We start from the raw sequence: 16,589 nt of genomic DNA, 5'->3' as shown, positions 1-16,589 counted from the left end.
TTTAAGCATTGCAAAATGCAATGACATTTTAGAATCTCCCCTTTGGCCCCTTGGAACTCGTTGCTTTTCTGGTTGTCTGATTAATAGAAACGATTGCAAGTATCCCATGGTGTAAAGAATATTGAGAAATTTACACATAACACGTGTCATATATGCCGCAAATAATTAGAATGCTTAAAAAATTTTTTCTCATGCGTATTTACAACTAATGTTGTTAGATTTTGCATGATAATTAACTTTACATTCTCTTATATTGTGTTATGTACATATTTTGTACAATATAAACCTAGAAGTCGCATTTGAGTATTAATTACCTTTTTAATTATGAAACTTTTTTTTTTTTAATTTATTATTTAAGAATTATCTATTTTATAATTTTTGCTAAATTTTAAACCAAAAAATTTTTTATTTAATTAATTTTAATTTTTTTATTTTATTTAATTATAAATCTTTTTTTTTTTATTAAGTTAACTTGCACAAATTTTTAATTTAATAAAATTATTATAGCTAAAATAATATCCATAAATTTTCTGACGAAAATAAATAATAAAAAAAAAAGTTTTATAAATTTTTATTTAAAATAATAAAAATTCAGAGTTTAGGATAGGATTTAAAATTAAAAGGAATGAAATAAAAATAAACATTTTAAATAATAATTGAAAATTATTATTGTAGTAACGATGTTGATATCAATAATACAAATCGATAATAATTTTATAATATTATTGGTACCGTCACTAAACGTATTAATAATAAAAATCATATCAATAATTAATAATTAATAATAAAAATAAAAATAATAATAATAATAAAAATAATGACACGTAAGCTAGGGAAATGTAAGGAGAGAATAAAATTCTGAATGTGCATGGGGACAAAAAAAATAATAAAATAAAGGAGAGTAACAAAAAAACAAATGGACTCGGAATTTAATGAGGGCAAATGGACAATATGGATTAAGGGTGGTATGTAATATATAAATGGAGAGAGTTATTAATGTAATTAATAAATTGGTGAGTGAGTGAGCGAGCGAGTGAGTTAACGATAAAAGGTGAGATGATTAAAAAAATATAATAATAATAGTAATAATAATTGTAAGGAGAGCTGATCGTCGCGGTGAACACCAATCGATAATTGTTCAAAGCGACGAAATATTATCACGGAGTCCCGAGCGGTTCGAGCTCGAATTAAGAGAGAATCTTTTTTCTTAAATAATTATTAATTAAATTAAAAAAAAAATAATGTCTCTTCGAGGTCGCAGCGCGCTAGGGACCGTGAGGACAACTCTTGTCTTCGATAATATTATTACATATAAAATCCATCGTATTTTGGTCCCTCTCACCATCTCTCTCCTTAATCCAACAGCCGTCGTTATTTCGATTATTCTTATATCATCATTCAACCATTTTAACATACATTCAAAATCGTTCAAGCATACTAATTCGATTATTCTAGCCCATTCTTTTGTCTTTCGCTCGTTCGTTCGCGTCTCTCTCTCAAGTTTTTAATTTCTTCATTTTATAGAGTTTTAAAAAAGATGGGTCAGTGAATGCAGACCAGAAAGCGCCTGATCTTCCTCGAACTTTGGAACTGATCAACTCAATTTTCCTTCAACTCCTGAGGTTTCGGGAGCTCCTCAGGCTTTGAGTCCAATTTCTTAGCTTCAACAGGCTTGATTTCCGCAGGCTTTTCTTTCTTTTCTTCCTCGCTGGACTTGTCTTCCTCGCTGGACTTTTCCTCTGAAGAATTCTCGGCTTTTACAGCTTCGATGGTCTCTTTGGCAGCCTCGATGGCTCCAGATTTAGCAATTATCGTCTCAGCAATAGGCACTGGTTTGGGTTGCGTCGATTCGGCAACAGCTGCAGGTTCAGAAGCTTGGGGCTGTTCTGCAATAGCTGGTTCAGCAGCAACAGGTGCACTTTTTCCTTGACTGACTGGTTCAGCGGCTTTAATGTCACTAACTTGTTCCTTTTCCTTCTCAGCTTCGATAGTTTTTGGTGCAGCACCAGAAACAGCACCAGAAACAGCACCAGAAGCAGCACCAGAAGCAGCACCAGAAGCAGCACCAGAAGCAGCACCAGAAGTAGAACCAGAAGTAGAACCAGAAAGAGCACCAGAAGCAGAACCAGAATCTGAAGCAAATTCAGCAACAGGTTCCAAAGCCTTCACACTGGGCTCTTCTTTGATTTCCTCTGGCTTCTTTTCTTCTTTGGCAGCCTCGACAGCTTCTACTTTCTTGTCTAAAGTCTCATGAGCAGGCTCCCCTTTCTTCTCCTCGGATTTCTTCTCAGGCTCGTCAGAAGCAGCTGCGACTTCCAAAGCGGGTGTGGGTGCCGCTGGAGCAGCAGGAGCAGGAGCAGCAGCAGCTGGTGAAGCATCCTCGGTTCCGCGAGTTACGCGGTCAGTTTTGTCGTCGGCTTTAGCTTCTTTCTTAGATTCTTTCTTTTCCTCTTTCTTCTCCTCCTCAGCGACAACTGGCTCCACGGCTGGCTCTTTAGCGGGCTCAGCTTTAACGGGGGTCAACGGCTCGGGGATTACTTCCGCGGATTTTACAGCTGGTGCAGCTACTGTTTCACTGGCTACTGGGCTCTGGGCCTCTGCTGGCTTTTCTTCAGTCTTTGGTTCCACGGATTCTTCTTGCGGGGCGCTTTTTCCGACTGGTACAATCGCTTCCGGCTGGAATAAAACAATTAATTATTCTCTATTCAATTAATTAATTATATAAAAAAGACCAAAATTTTTGCCTTAAATAAATGGTTTTTATTTTGATATTAAGGCGAAAATATTGGACAGAAAAAAAAGTAGGAAAATTTAATTTTTAACAAAAAATGACTTATTTTTTTATACAACAAATATTTTCACTGTAATGTTAAAATTAAGATTCATAATGAATAATTCAAATTTTTACTGAAATATTCATAATAATAAATGATTGAATTTTCAATATTGAGGCGAAAATTTGGACTTAGAAAAAAGTTTGAAACAAAAGTAAGAAATTTAATTTTTAACAAAATGTGTCTTATGATTTTTTTATACAACCACACTGATAGAAGGATTTATTTATACACTGAAAAAAAATTAACTTGATTCAAAAGAAAAATTCTTGAACCAAGAATATAATTTTGAAGAGGGTAATTGTCGAATCAAGATGAAAAATTCTTGAATCAAGTAAAATTTCCTTAAATCAAGAATATTAAGTTCTTCAAAATTATATACTTGATTTAAGAACATTTTTTTTTATGTATCAAAAAATTTTTGTTAATAGTTAACAAATCATTTATTAGAGATCACTTTTTATTATTAAAAAAATATTTCTTAATATTTAAAATGATTTGTTTGTATTTAATAAATCTGATATTCATTTATTAAATATTAATAAATCTTTTTAAATACTAAGAAATATTTATTGACTGAAAAATAGTCTCTAATAAATGATTTGTTAAATATTAACAAATATTTTTTATAAATAAATCCTTCTATTGGTGCAATATTTTCACTGTAATTTCAAAATTAAGATTCAAAATTAATAATTCAAATTTTTACTAATTATTAAAATCATTATTTTAAAATTACACTGATAAAAGGATTTCTTAATATTTAAGAAGATTTCTTTATATTAAAAAAAAATATCTTTATATTTATATTTATTTCTTTATATTTCAAAAAAATAAAAAAAATTTTTATTAGTATTTAAGAAATATTTTTTAAATACTAAGAAATCCTTCTATTAGTATACGGCTTTCTGATTAGTCCTAAGAAAAAATTACAAGAGCCATTTTTTTTTTTTTTTATCAAATTTTCACAACTTTTGTTTAAAAATTTTTCTAAAACCAATATTTCCTTTTTAATATAAAAAATTAAATTAATTATTCTAAAATCAAGGCAAAAATCTTTCAAATGCACAAAAATTCATAAAACAATATCAATAAAAACCTACTTTTGATTCAACTGGTGCTGGAGCAGCAATAGGAGCTTCAACGGGAGCAATAATCTCAGAAACAGTCTCCGCAACAACAGATTTCAATTTTTCTTCTTTCTCTGGTAGCTCTTTCTTCTCATCAAGGATAATTTCCTTCTTCTCCTCAGCAGGTTTAGCCTCCTCCTTCTTTTCTTCTTTCTTCTCCAGTTTCTCGGGGATTTCTTCAGGCTTATCAGCGAGTCTGGCTTGCTGATGCTGGTGTTCATGAGCCTTGTGAGCCTCCGGGGTCTCGTTTTCCTTGTGCTCGCTAGGAGTAGGTGCTGGTGCAGTTTCGACAGTCTCTCGCCTGAGCACGTGTTGGGCGGAACTCTTCTCCAACGGCACCACTGGAAGCGGCTCTCCCGGTTCCGCTACCGGCATCACCATCACAGTTTTTACTGCCAAAGCGCATACTAATGCTGCCAATATAACCTTCATTTTGTCTTCTTGTCTAAGAAAAAAAAAAAAAAAAAAAAAAAAAAATAAAAAACAAAATATAATCATTTAATTTAATTAAAAACAATTAATAAAAGTTTTTTGTTAGCAGTAATATTCAAATGAAAATTTTAGATTGAAATGATTGATGTTACTAACGGACACTAGGCACGAGACAAGGGATTAGAGAGTTTTATTAAATATATCTTCTATAAGGGGTCGTTGACGAGGATAAGTGACATTGAACTGAATGCTTTTAACGTCGAGTTCTATCGAGTTAATGACAGGATGCGACATTCATTTTAACACTCTAAGCTGTCAAATTATTAGTCAAATATAATTTAGATTTTTTATTTATAAATTAAATAAAATAAAATAAATTTGCTTAAAAAAAAAAAAAAAAGTTAAATATTAAATAATTTTTGAGTTAATAAAATAAAACGGAGATAGTAATTTATAACACCAAGCGTGATAAAAGGAAATGCCATTGATTATGTTAAACCCCGCTATTACTTCATCAACTGTATCAGATGTAATAACAACCAACAAAAAGAGTAAAATTATTTTTAAAAAAATATTTTTAATAATTTCATAATATTTTGCGGTTTTAAAAAATTAGTGGATTAATTTTAATATTTGTTAAATAGCTTATTAATTTTGATGAGTTATTGTGACAATAATAACAATTACGGCAAAAGTTGTTGCATTATTTTATGATAATAACAAGAGAGCAAGTTATTGCTAAATTTCCGAGATCCTTGTTACGTTACGAAACCCTTTTTTTTCATCTCTTTATAAGGAGTTACTTAAATTCACTTGCAATTTATTCAATTATTATTTTTAATTATTAATTATTGAAATTAAAGACTCAGTTATTGACACTGGACTAGTTATTTGACACTTGCAATTTTATTTTAATTAAAAACAATTGAATGTTCTCAAAAAATTAATTTTTTTTAATTTATAATTTAAAAATACTTATTAATTTATTTAAAAAATATTTATTAATTTATTTAAAAAATATTTAATTTATTAAAAAAATATTTATTAATTTATTAAAGTTGATTTTTTTCTTTTTAATTAAAATAAAATTGCAAGTGTCAATAACTAGGCCAGTGTCAATAACTGGGTCTTTTATTTTATCACAAAATATTTAAATAAAATCAGATAAATTTTTTTAAAAAATTAATCAAAATTAATACTCACTTTGAATTCTAGTTAAATTGATCCTTAATCACGAAACTCCTTAATCTCCAAACTGGATAAAATATATAAAACCAAATTAACGTTCGCGTATAAAATCTTATATTTATTTACATATATATATTTATATATATTATATATATATATATAAATTCAACGGAGGAACCGTAGCAGGCGATCGTGAGGAAGATTGGGTCGTGTGTCGAGACAGAATCGACGATCCGCGGTTTATATACCCCGGTCTGTAGCTACCCAACAACTCTTCGGGTCGTACCGAGGGACCCCGAACGCTTCCTCCCGCTCCTCCCTTTACTCCTACATCTGCTTCAGGGGACCAGCCACCAGCCATCAGCAGAAACTTCTCCCTCTTTTCTCTTTATAAATAATAAGACTCTTCAAGATCTTTCTTACCTATATTCTATCTTCTTTCAATCCCTATTTTTTATTTTGAAAATTTTCCATCAGATTTATCGCCTCAGTCCTTTTATCGTCCTCATATGATCTCTTATCATCTTCAGATGTCTTCTTATTACCAAAAAAAATACCCTTATTTCTTCTGCGTCTTGGTACCACTAAAAAATAATATTTGTTAACTATCAATTATTAATTACTAAAAATTTTTCTCTTAAATCTATCTTTTTTTTACAGATTTATTTATTTTACTTATTTATTTTATTTATTTATTTGTAAAGAAACGCCCTCAGCAATTTACAACAATATGTTACATTTTTATGTATAGAGTGTTTAGAATTAATGATTTTATACAATACATAGCTTCTGCAAAAAGAAGATAAATTTAAGAAATTAAAAAAAAAAAAATGTAAGTAATTAAAGAATTAAATTAAAAAAAAAAAATTATAAAAAAATTTCAAAGAATAAGAAAAACTTAATATGTCAAAAATAACTTAATATGTAGAAAAATTATATATGTATTTATTTATTTATTTGCAAAGAAACGACCTCAGCAATTTACAAGAATATGTTACATTTTCATGTGTAGAATATTTAGCAATATTTATATACAATAAATAGCATCTATAAAGAGAAGATAGATTTAAGATTTAAGAGATTTGAGAGATGTATACACAGAAAAAAAAATTTACTTGAATCAAGTAAATAATTTTGAAGAATTTCATCTTCTTGATTTAAGTAGAAAAATTCTTAAACTAAGAAATTTTTCTTGGTTTAAGTAAATTTTATTCAATTTAAGAATTTTTCGTCTTGATTCAAGACAATTAAACTCTTAAAAATTATTTTCTTGGTTCAAGAATTTTTCTCTTGATTCAAGTTAATTTTTTTTTCAGTGTATAAACATTAACTAAACATTCTACACATGAAAATGTAACATATTGTTATAAATTGCCGAGTTACAAATAAGCAAATAAATTTGTTTTTAATATTTAAGTTCTCGTCCGTATTAAAAATATTAAAAATAACTTAATCTTGAGAATTTGTTTTACTTTATCGCATCTACTGACGGAAGAATTTGTTTATAGTTAAAAATATTTTTTAATATTTAACAAATCATTTATTAGAAGCCATTTTTTAGTCCTTAACAAATATTTCTTAGTATTTAAAAAGATTAATATTTAATAAATAAGTATCAGATTTATTAAATACAAACAAATAATTTTAAATACTAAGAAATATTTATTTAATACTAAAAGTGGTCTCTAATAAATGATTTGTTAACTATTAACAAATATTATTTAATATAAATAAATCCTCCTATCAGTTACTAGATTTATATAAAAATTAGTCGAGAACGTTAACCATAAAAGTAACTATTGTTAATTTCATTTATTTTTATTTTATAAGTCAAATATTCATATTAACTATAATTTTTTAATTTTTGGTTCGCCTGATAAAGCGAAATATTGCAATTCTTATAATTTATTGTCCAAATTTCCAAGATTAAGTTATTTAAAAAATTCTTTTTATTTTGGGCATCGACTCTTTGTTGACTTTTATAAAAAAACAATTTTATTTTTATTTATTAAGGTCTGAACTATTAATTGATAAATTTATAAAAATTTATTCCTGGCACTAACGGTTTTATTGATTTATTTTTTTGATAATTTATGCCATAAATTGAATCCGCAAGTATATTTTTAGTTGTAAAAAAAAATTCCGTAAATAATATGCTTATTAATTGTGACCTACTTAATGTTCCCATGATCATAGATTATAGACACGGAATAAAAAGCAACAACAACAACAAAATAATATTTATATAATTATCTGTAATTTAAAGACGTAGGTGTTGTTTCCTTTAAATTTAACAGTTTGTTTAATTAATATTAACGCTTAAACACTGACTCATTTGTTAAATAATTATCTTATTGTTAGTGTTATAAATTATCACTAATTTTATTTCACACAAGCGGTTTCCAATTGCTAAGCGTCTTCTTTCATTCGTCATTGAATATCGCGAGACAATGATAAAAAAAAACGCGTTTGTATTAATAGCTAGATTTTTTTTTTTTATTATTACTTCCGTAGTATTTAAATCGTATATTTGTTAAAGAGGTGATTTATATATTTATTTTGTTTTATTTTGCTATTCTAAGTTAATAGTTTCGTATAACCAGTGATTGCTAACCGTTACGTCCCGTTAGTAAGATTGCAATATAGAGGCGGACAAGGATAAAAAGAGCCAATATTTTATTTTTACGGGTTGTGGCATTAATCTTATTTCTAAAAATATAGAAGTTAATAAAGACTGTTATTAAATAACAACCATACTAATATAAATTAGTTATAGTTATACTTTTTTCTGTAAGGTTCTTCAATTGGATAAATAGTTGCTGACATTGTAGAAATTACTTTTAGAAATATTAAATAATTCTTCGCTTTAAATTCGAGTGATTAATTTGTTTTTTACTTCAAAAGGTCACTTTTTAAGAGCGACAATTATTTAACTATTTTTACAAAATTTTAGTTGTTAAAAATAGTTTTTTAAATGAAAATTTTATTTATTAAAAATCTTATTTAACGTATATGAAGATAAATAAAAGTTCGGGGGATTTTTTTGTCCCCTAACCATTTTTTTCTTTCTTTTTCTTCCCACAATTTGGAATAAAGTAGTTTACTTTTGAACTAACGACCAAAAATAGGGGAGATTCTTTTTAGTTTCGGGAAAATTCATTTTTTAAAATCAATTCCGATTCTCAATGTCAGACATTTTCTTCAACAAAAACTTCCTTGTGATTTAATTAAGGAAAAAAATGAACAAGACATTAAAAAATTGTAGTTACCGATCCATAGATAATAAATGTTATTTTTTTAAAAATATAATCCTGCATAAAATATATAAAATTGATTACACTTAGATGGCTGTTAGCCTTATGATCTTTTACAGTCGAGTGACCAATACAAGGTCACACTTAGTTTATGCGCGTTCTCTTCTAATGCATTCCCTTGCATTGGCTCGTGCTTCTTTTGCAGTACATTGAACGTACATTTATATTTTTAATATTTACAAGCACATCCACACACATACATTAGTATGTAGTACATCGGAATATGTTAATGTGAGTAATATTTAAACGCAGAAAGAAAATTATTACACCTGAATAATATAAAACCTTTAAGTTTGTAGATTCAACATTTCCTTCTGTGGATATTCATTTTTTTTTCTTCTATATTATTATTTTTTTCCATTTTTATATGAGATAAAAATAATCTCTTTCATGTAATTACATTATTTTATTTTTAGTTTATTCATATTAAATTTTAATGATCAAAACTATTTTAAGAATAATATTAAATTTATAAAACGATCGTCTTAAGTTTAAATTTATCTCAATATACAATCCGGTTTTCCCTGTTGTGTGTGTTGCTTTTATGTGTGAGTCGGTGTTAGAAAGCCCTTCAAAGTTCGGTCACACGATAGTTTTTGTATCAGGTTTTTACGTCTATTTTTAGTTTTATTCATCTACTACTAAGAAAGTTTAAGAAAGAAAACAGACCGGGGGTTCAAATTTTATAAAAAAATGGAAAAATATTGAGGGGAATGAACCATTTGAAAATCTCTGTTCATTTAAAAGGAAAAAAATTCAAGATAACTATCTGAACAAAGAAAAACAAAAAAATACAAGATTTTTTAATTTTTTTTGTGTAAAATTTCTATAACTAGAATGTTTAATTAGTTTAGTTAACAAATAAATTATGGTATGTAGAAATTTTAAAAAATTAAAAATGCAATTTTTTTAAATTATTTTTCAAACCAAATTTGTTAAAAAAAATATTAAAAAATGGTCAAAATTGCTAACGTTAATGTCATTTTTTTAAATATATATTAGAAGTAAACATTTCTTTAACTTTTTTTTAATATTTCTGGCAAATTATAGTTATTTTTTTTAGATTTCTTCTTTGCTGCAATGTTTGATATCAAAATTATGTTTTCTTCTTAAGAAATTATTTTATTGAAAAGTTTTATGATTTTTTCTGAAGAAATTTCAAAGGTAATTGAAAAAACATATTCTTCTCATTCAAATTGTCATTTTGGTTTTTTAATTTTAAATTATGTTTTTGAACGAAATTTCTATTTGATTTTATTGATATATTTTTTTTAAATACATAAAAAATGAACAATTAAAAAAAAAAGATTATCACAATTTTACAAATTTTCAAAAAAATTTATTGATTTTTTAGAAAATTGTGATATTCAACTTTTTTTTTTAATTGTTTTTTTATGTACTTTTAAAAAAAATATATATCAAAAAAAGATAAAATAGAAATTTTATCCAAAAACATGAGTCAAAATTTTTATTATTGGCAAGTCAATTAATCAATATTTTGACAAATTATAATCATTAATAGTTAACAAAACTATTTTTACCACAATTATTAATTAAAACTGTTTATTAAATTTCAAATTGCGCGTGCTTTTCAATGCGCCATTTTTATCTTCCATTTTGGCATCCTCAAACCAGCCATTTTGTTTAGCGCTCAATTTTCACCCAATAATTCTTTAAATAAAGAATAATATTAACAAAATTCCATTTAATTAGAACAATTTATGATCTAAAACTACCAAAAAAAAATTCTGAATATTTTTAGAGGTCACTAAAAATACAACAAAATAATTTCGAGATAAAAATACCAATTTAGAATATTTATTATTGTTAATTTAAAGATTAACCGTACATCAAGGAAATATTCCTAAAAATTGTACATTAAATAAATAATTTAAAGATTACAAAATAAAATATCGCACTATCAGAAGAAGAAATAAATAAAAATTCCCTGAAATGAATGGTTATATAATAAAAAAAAAAATCTTTGATAATAAATATAAATTTGACTACGAAGGCCGCTAGTTTAATAGAAAGATTTAAACTTGGTGCGGATAAGGAGAATTATATGGCACCTATAGGAGAATCCGAGGTGAAGAGGAAAAAGAGAAAAGGACCTTGGGCTCCTTGCGATGTATAATGACAGCGTTAGACAAACATTTGTCGCCACGAAATCCATCGTAATTGCAGATAAGGATCTCACTCTGATTAGCTGTTGGAAGCTATGCTGAAAATGGCCAGAAAGTAGCAAACAAACAAAACTAATCTCGACCACGTGAATTCCTGTTATGAAGAGTCTATTGGGTCATCGACACGCTGGAAACCGGCCTAAGGTTAGCTACGATCATTGAATTAATTTTAATTAACTGTATCGTGAACTAATATTGATGATGATGATCGATTGAATTTTTCCGGACAAAACATTGATGATACTCACGAAGAAATATCATTGAAGCAAATACCCAAGAGCTAAACCCGGGACCCAACGAAGAGTATGAGGGGAAAGGGTTGTTAAGAGCAACAACATCCGACTATACAGAGTCTAAGTTAGGATGAGGATAGTAACGATTATCTTAACGATCCCTTGCAGCAAAACCTGAACAGCAACTCGTTCCGTCCCTACTCTTATATACTCCGACTATACTCCGGCATTTATACCATCGCTGTACCACTATCTTCTCGCGGATAGGATGCAACTCTTCTTCTTATTATTATTCTTCGGGTTTCAAAGTCATCAAGTAAAGATGAGCTCGTATTTTTCCAGCTAAAATCACGGCACTAGGCTCAATGAATTAAGGAAGCTGATTAAATATCTGATCAAGTTAAACGCAAGATTGATAATTTTGCTAAGAGATATTTTAAGGATTGATTATCAAAGTATGTTCATTTAAAGCTCAAACTTGATGGATTTTAAACTGGAGAGTGCAACGACTGGGCAATCAAGTCTTTCAAGCTGAATTACAAGAAACTCCCCAGGCAAGGACGCACTTGCGCGGTCGATGTACGGACGAAAGTACTCAACACATGTGCATTGTATTGAATCGAATACGCTGTATTGTAGGTACAAGTTCATGTCAGTAGGGTTTTAAGATTTTGTCGATGAGTGTGCAGGTGTGCAGCTTGATAATAAGTTACACGGGTATTACAAGTATTATCTGCATTACATGTATTACGAGTATTATATGAACGTACGTGCGACCTCGAGAAAACATGGATGTTGTCTTTGTCTTGTTTTGTAAAGAAGTTTTTTTTTTTTTTTCTAATTTGGAAACTCAAGAAAAAAAGTTTCTGGCTTCTTGTGAAAAAATAATTTTCTTCTTTTAAATTAAAAAATTTTATTTTTTATTTTAATTTTAACTAGCCACCTTGCAGTCACTGTGTGACTGCAGGGACTTGTGAACTATAAATAAATAGAATTTTGCTTTATTAAACAATGAATTTTGTTAAATTGCACTATACTTTTTTTAATATTGACGTTTTTAAAGATATAAGCTCATCCCGATGTTACACTCATCAAGAGCTTTCATTCGAGTACCCATCTGCATTTTTGATATATTTTTCATATAAACATATATATAATATATATAAATATATGAAAAATTGATGTGGGTACTTAAATGAAAGGTCTTGATGATTGTAACATCGGGATGAGCTTATATCTTTAAAAATGTCAATAGTTCACAAGATACAAGGTCGTTTCTTAATGATGTTAAATTGCACTGTACTTTCTTAACTATTGACGTTTTTAAAGATATAAGCTCATCCCGATGTTACACTCATCAAGAGCTTTCATTTGAGTACCCACATGCATTTTCATATATATATATATATATATATATATATATATATATATATATATATATATATATATATATATATATATATATATATATATATATATGAAAAAATGCATGTGGGTACTTAAATGAAAGGTCTTGATTAGTATAATGTCGGAATGAGCTTATATCTTTAAAAATGTCAACAGTTCACAAGATACAAGGTTGTTTCTCAATTATGTCAAATTGCACTGTAATTTCTTAACTATTGACGTTTTTAAAGATATAAGCTCATCCCGATGTTACACTCATCAAGAGCTTTCATTTGAGTACTCACATGCATTTTGATATATTTTTCATATATACATATATATATAAATATATGAAAAATTGATGTGGGTACTCAAATGAAAGCTCTTGATGAGTGTAACATCAGGATGAGCTTATATCTTTAAAAATGTCAATATTTCACAAGACAAAAAGGTCATTTCTTAATTATGTATCTAGAGATAGAGCATTTTCAAATGCAGCCTAAATACTTATCATCATATTTTCCAACGATACCAAATTTAACCATAAAAACCCATTTCTCAAATTTCACAAAATTTTACTTATTCTCCTAATAATATAGTTTATTAATTAAATAAAAACTTGCTTTTAATTGCAAGTAAATTGAAGCAAATAATTAAATTATAAAAATTTTTGATTAAAGCATATGTGTCAGCAAGGTCGCTAGAAAAAATAATGGTCACTTTTAAAAGTGATGAACTTGACAAATGAAGAGCTATTTGTCAACAGAGTAATGACATTTAGCACGAGGCGCCAAGAGGGTCAAACCTATCTACGTCTTGTACATACATATTTAATGTACACATATATCTGGGAAAAAATTATGCACATCACGCGCGAGACAAGGAGATCCACGGTACTCCATTCATAGTTCTCACTTCTATTACATCTGACGTCCGGCCGAGTATCAAGTATTATTTACTATAAACATTATCATTACGGCCGTATTATCATACTATGCGTCATCTGTTAATAAATAATAAATAATTACTCTTATCTTGAAGTATATCGTGATACAGGTGTCAAGGCGATCGGGCATGACGCAAAAATCTATTGAAATCTCACGTTAGAAAATTTTATGGTTTATTAAATTTTCTACGTAGATTTTATTCATTTTATTTATTTTATTTATTTTATTTATATTCAAGTCCTATGACTAATGACTGGGAAAAAATTTTTTATTTAATATCCGGGTGTTATTGTCTAAATTCGGCTACCGAGGCCAGTAAACAAGAAACAAGGCTTATCACGTATTTTACAAGGCACTAAATTTATATTCAAACCGATGTAATCATTTGCTTATCGTTTATTATGAAAAAATATGTATATCAGTTTTATTTTGACAGATAAATTTTTTTAGACTAAATTTCATGGAAAATTTCAGAATTTTTTTTATTATATTATTAAGAAATTATTAGAATAAATTTTTAGCCCTCAAAAATGGATAATTTACACTGATAGAACAATTAATTCAAAATGAAAATTAATTTATTAAAAATTTTATTTTGGAGCTAAAGAAATAAATATTTATTTAAAATTTTATTTTTTAGCGGAAGAAATAAATATTTATTATTTATTTATTAATACCAGTTGTACAGTTTGATGTTAAAAAACTTTTATACATTTTTCTCTTAAATCTAAAATATTTTAAAAAGAAAATATTTATCATATATTCATAAAATTTATTTTTTATAATTAATTAGACATTTATAGGTCACTTTTCGTGTATTTATTGAAGAAATAAATATTTTTCTTATATTAACTTTCTAAGTAAAAAAAAAATTTTTTAATTTGGAAAAATAAAAATTTTTAAATAGAGAACTTTTGAATTTTCATCAGAATTTTCGTTCCCAAATCTACAAAATTTTTTTTCAACAAGAAATTTACTTTACAAAAAATTTTTATTTCTTCGACTAAGAAATAAAATTATTTAAAAGCGATTAATAATTAATTTTCAAACGTGCTTTGCTCATGTATAAGATAAAATTTCGAAAAAAACGCTTTAATTTAATTATTTATCGAAGAGCGAAGCGCTTTTTTAAAAATTTGCATTTATTTATACATAAAATGCATTTTAAGATTCCTTTTGTCATACAAGTATGACAGAGATATTTTCGTTTGTCCAATAGAAAGTGAGAGACAAAAACCCTTCTTAAAATTTTTAACAAATTAATTTCTTATTACATCATTTAAATATTTAATTATAGCCTTCTTAAAATTTCGCTGTTGATATAAAATAATACGCATTATTTTTAATAAAATTTCCGTGACTAATATTCCCAAGAATTAAAATTTGATTGACCTGAAAGGTTTTAGAAGATATACTATAAATTAGTCAATAGATAAATGATTGAACTATTTACACATACAAAAATAGAATTAAAAAAAATTATCAATAGTCACGAGGCTTTGAACTGCGCATCAAAATAAACTTTCGATGAACAAAAACAACAACAACAACAAGGAAAAGAGATGTTGAAGACTATCACGTGATTCTAATTCATTATTGGTGCAACTCTTGTTGATGTGAGTCACACATTATTTTTGTTTTTTTCCATCGGCTCTTACTCTGGTAAGAACTGAGTTCTGATTATGTTGAAGATAAGTCCTGCGGAAGGTTGTAGGATTTAAAGATTCTTAAGGATTGTATGTGTTAGAATTCAAAACTGAGAACTGAAGATCTGATCTACTGTAATGTTAATGTAAAAGCAACTGAAGTCGGTAAATAATCAATGCCTGAATTAGAATAAAAGATACGCTTTAGGACAGAAAAAGATTAGTAGGGTGTTTTATGCAAGGCGTTACCTCCACGGTGCTTTTCTTTTCTTGTGCTGACTAGAATGGTTCGCCGGCTTTGGAATAACGTGAGAAACCTTGCATGACGTAGATAATCAGGCTTGAATTGATTGATTGTTCATTTATTTATTTGAATACTAATTTTTTATGTGTTTATTTTATTTACTTTTGTTGTACTTCAACGACGATGCTGGTCCCGCATTCAGATTCGTTCATATATAATTTCCGGCCGAATTCCATCGGGCAATCATTTAATAATTATGATTCATTCAATTCTCGACACCTATAAAGAATTACATTGTCGTGAAATTATCGTTAAATAGCATCACATGCTTACAAATATTTAGTTGCAAATTAAGTGTAAAGTTTTGACAAATTTTAGCGTTAGATTATTTTTTTTTAAACTCTAATTAAAAATAAATAATATTTTAATGAAAAATTTTGATTTTAATAATCAGATATTGAAAAAATTTTCTAAAATATTTTATTTAATCTTTGTTAAATTTAAATACGGGAAAAATTATATTGTAAATAGTAATAAGCGTCGCTTCTTATAAAAAACTAGAAAAATTGCAGTTTAAAATAACATTTTTCTAAATTCAAACTTCGAATGTTAATTTTCAGAGCTTTCAATGTAATATTTACATTTTACAATTTAATTTTTATAAAATCTGTAATAATTACAATCTGACATTGTAATTTTTCCAGTTTTTTATACGGAGCGCCACTATTATATAATGTATTTTTCTTTTTTCCGTGAATTAAAATTAATATTTGAAATTAAAAATGAAAAATTCAATAAAGTTAATGCGGACTTTTTTATAAAAAACATTATTCACAAATTAATTGAACTATTTAGTAATTTTTTAAAAATCAAAATAAAAAATTTTATAATTATTTATTACGTTATTAAAAATTATTATTATGAATTTTGAATAATAATAATTTATAAATGATTAAAAAATTAATATTAAGAGCCTTATTGATTAAAAATTAAATTTTTTATAAAAATCATTTTACTTAATTTAAGTTTTTACATTAAAAAGCCAGAAA

The 16,589-nt window shown here is 27.1% G+C and overlaps 2 protein-coding genes across 6 annotated transcripts in view; one reads left to right on the top strand and one right to left on the bottom strand.

Moving 5' to 3' along the window:
- LOC123264554 (serine/threonine-protein kinase S6KL) overlaps nt 1–16,589 on the top strand; it is a 36,514-nt gene that overhangs the window by 5,200 nt on the left and 14,725 nt on the right. The window lies entirely within an intron of this gene.
- On the bottom strand, nt 644–5,806 carry LOC123264552 (enolase-phosphatase E1). Of its 3 annotated transcripts, none has more exons than XM_044727849.1 (4): nt 5,600–5,805; nt 3,938–4,409; nt 2,144–2,676; nt 644–2,053 (listed from the first exon to the last, which is right to left on the bottom strand). In XM_044727849.1, the coding sequence occupies exons 2-4, from the start codon at nt 4,394–4,396 to the stop codon at nt 1,600–1,602; spliced, it is 1,446 nt and encodes a 481-aa protein (XP_044583784.1). In that variant the 5' UTR covers nt 4,397–4,409; nt 5,600–5,805; the 3' UTR covers nt 644–1,599. The 3 variants fall into 3 exon arrangements, with proteins under 3 accessions (XP_044583784.1, XP_044583785.1, XP_044583783.1); XM_044727850.1 differs by having other exon boundaries at nt 644–2,041; nt 2,147–2,676; XM_044727848.1 differs by having other exon boundaries at nt 644–2,676; nt 5,600–5,806.

Source organism: Cotesia glomerata, linkage group LG5 (assembly GCF_020080835.1).
Source record: "Cotesia glomerata isolate CgM1 linkage group LG5, MPM_Cglom_v2.3, whole genome shotgun sequence".
Taxonomy (NCBI): domain Eukaryota; kingdom Metazoa; phylum Arthropoda; class Insecta; order Hymenoptera; family Braconidae; genus Cotesia; species Cotesia glomerata.
The sequence above is the reverse complement of the archived record's forward strand: the minus strand, read 5'-3'. Positions and strand labels throughout refer to the sequence as shown.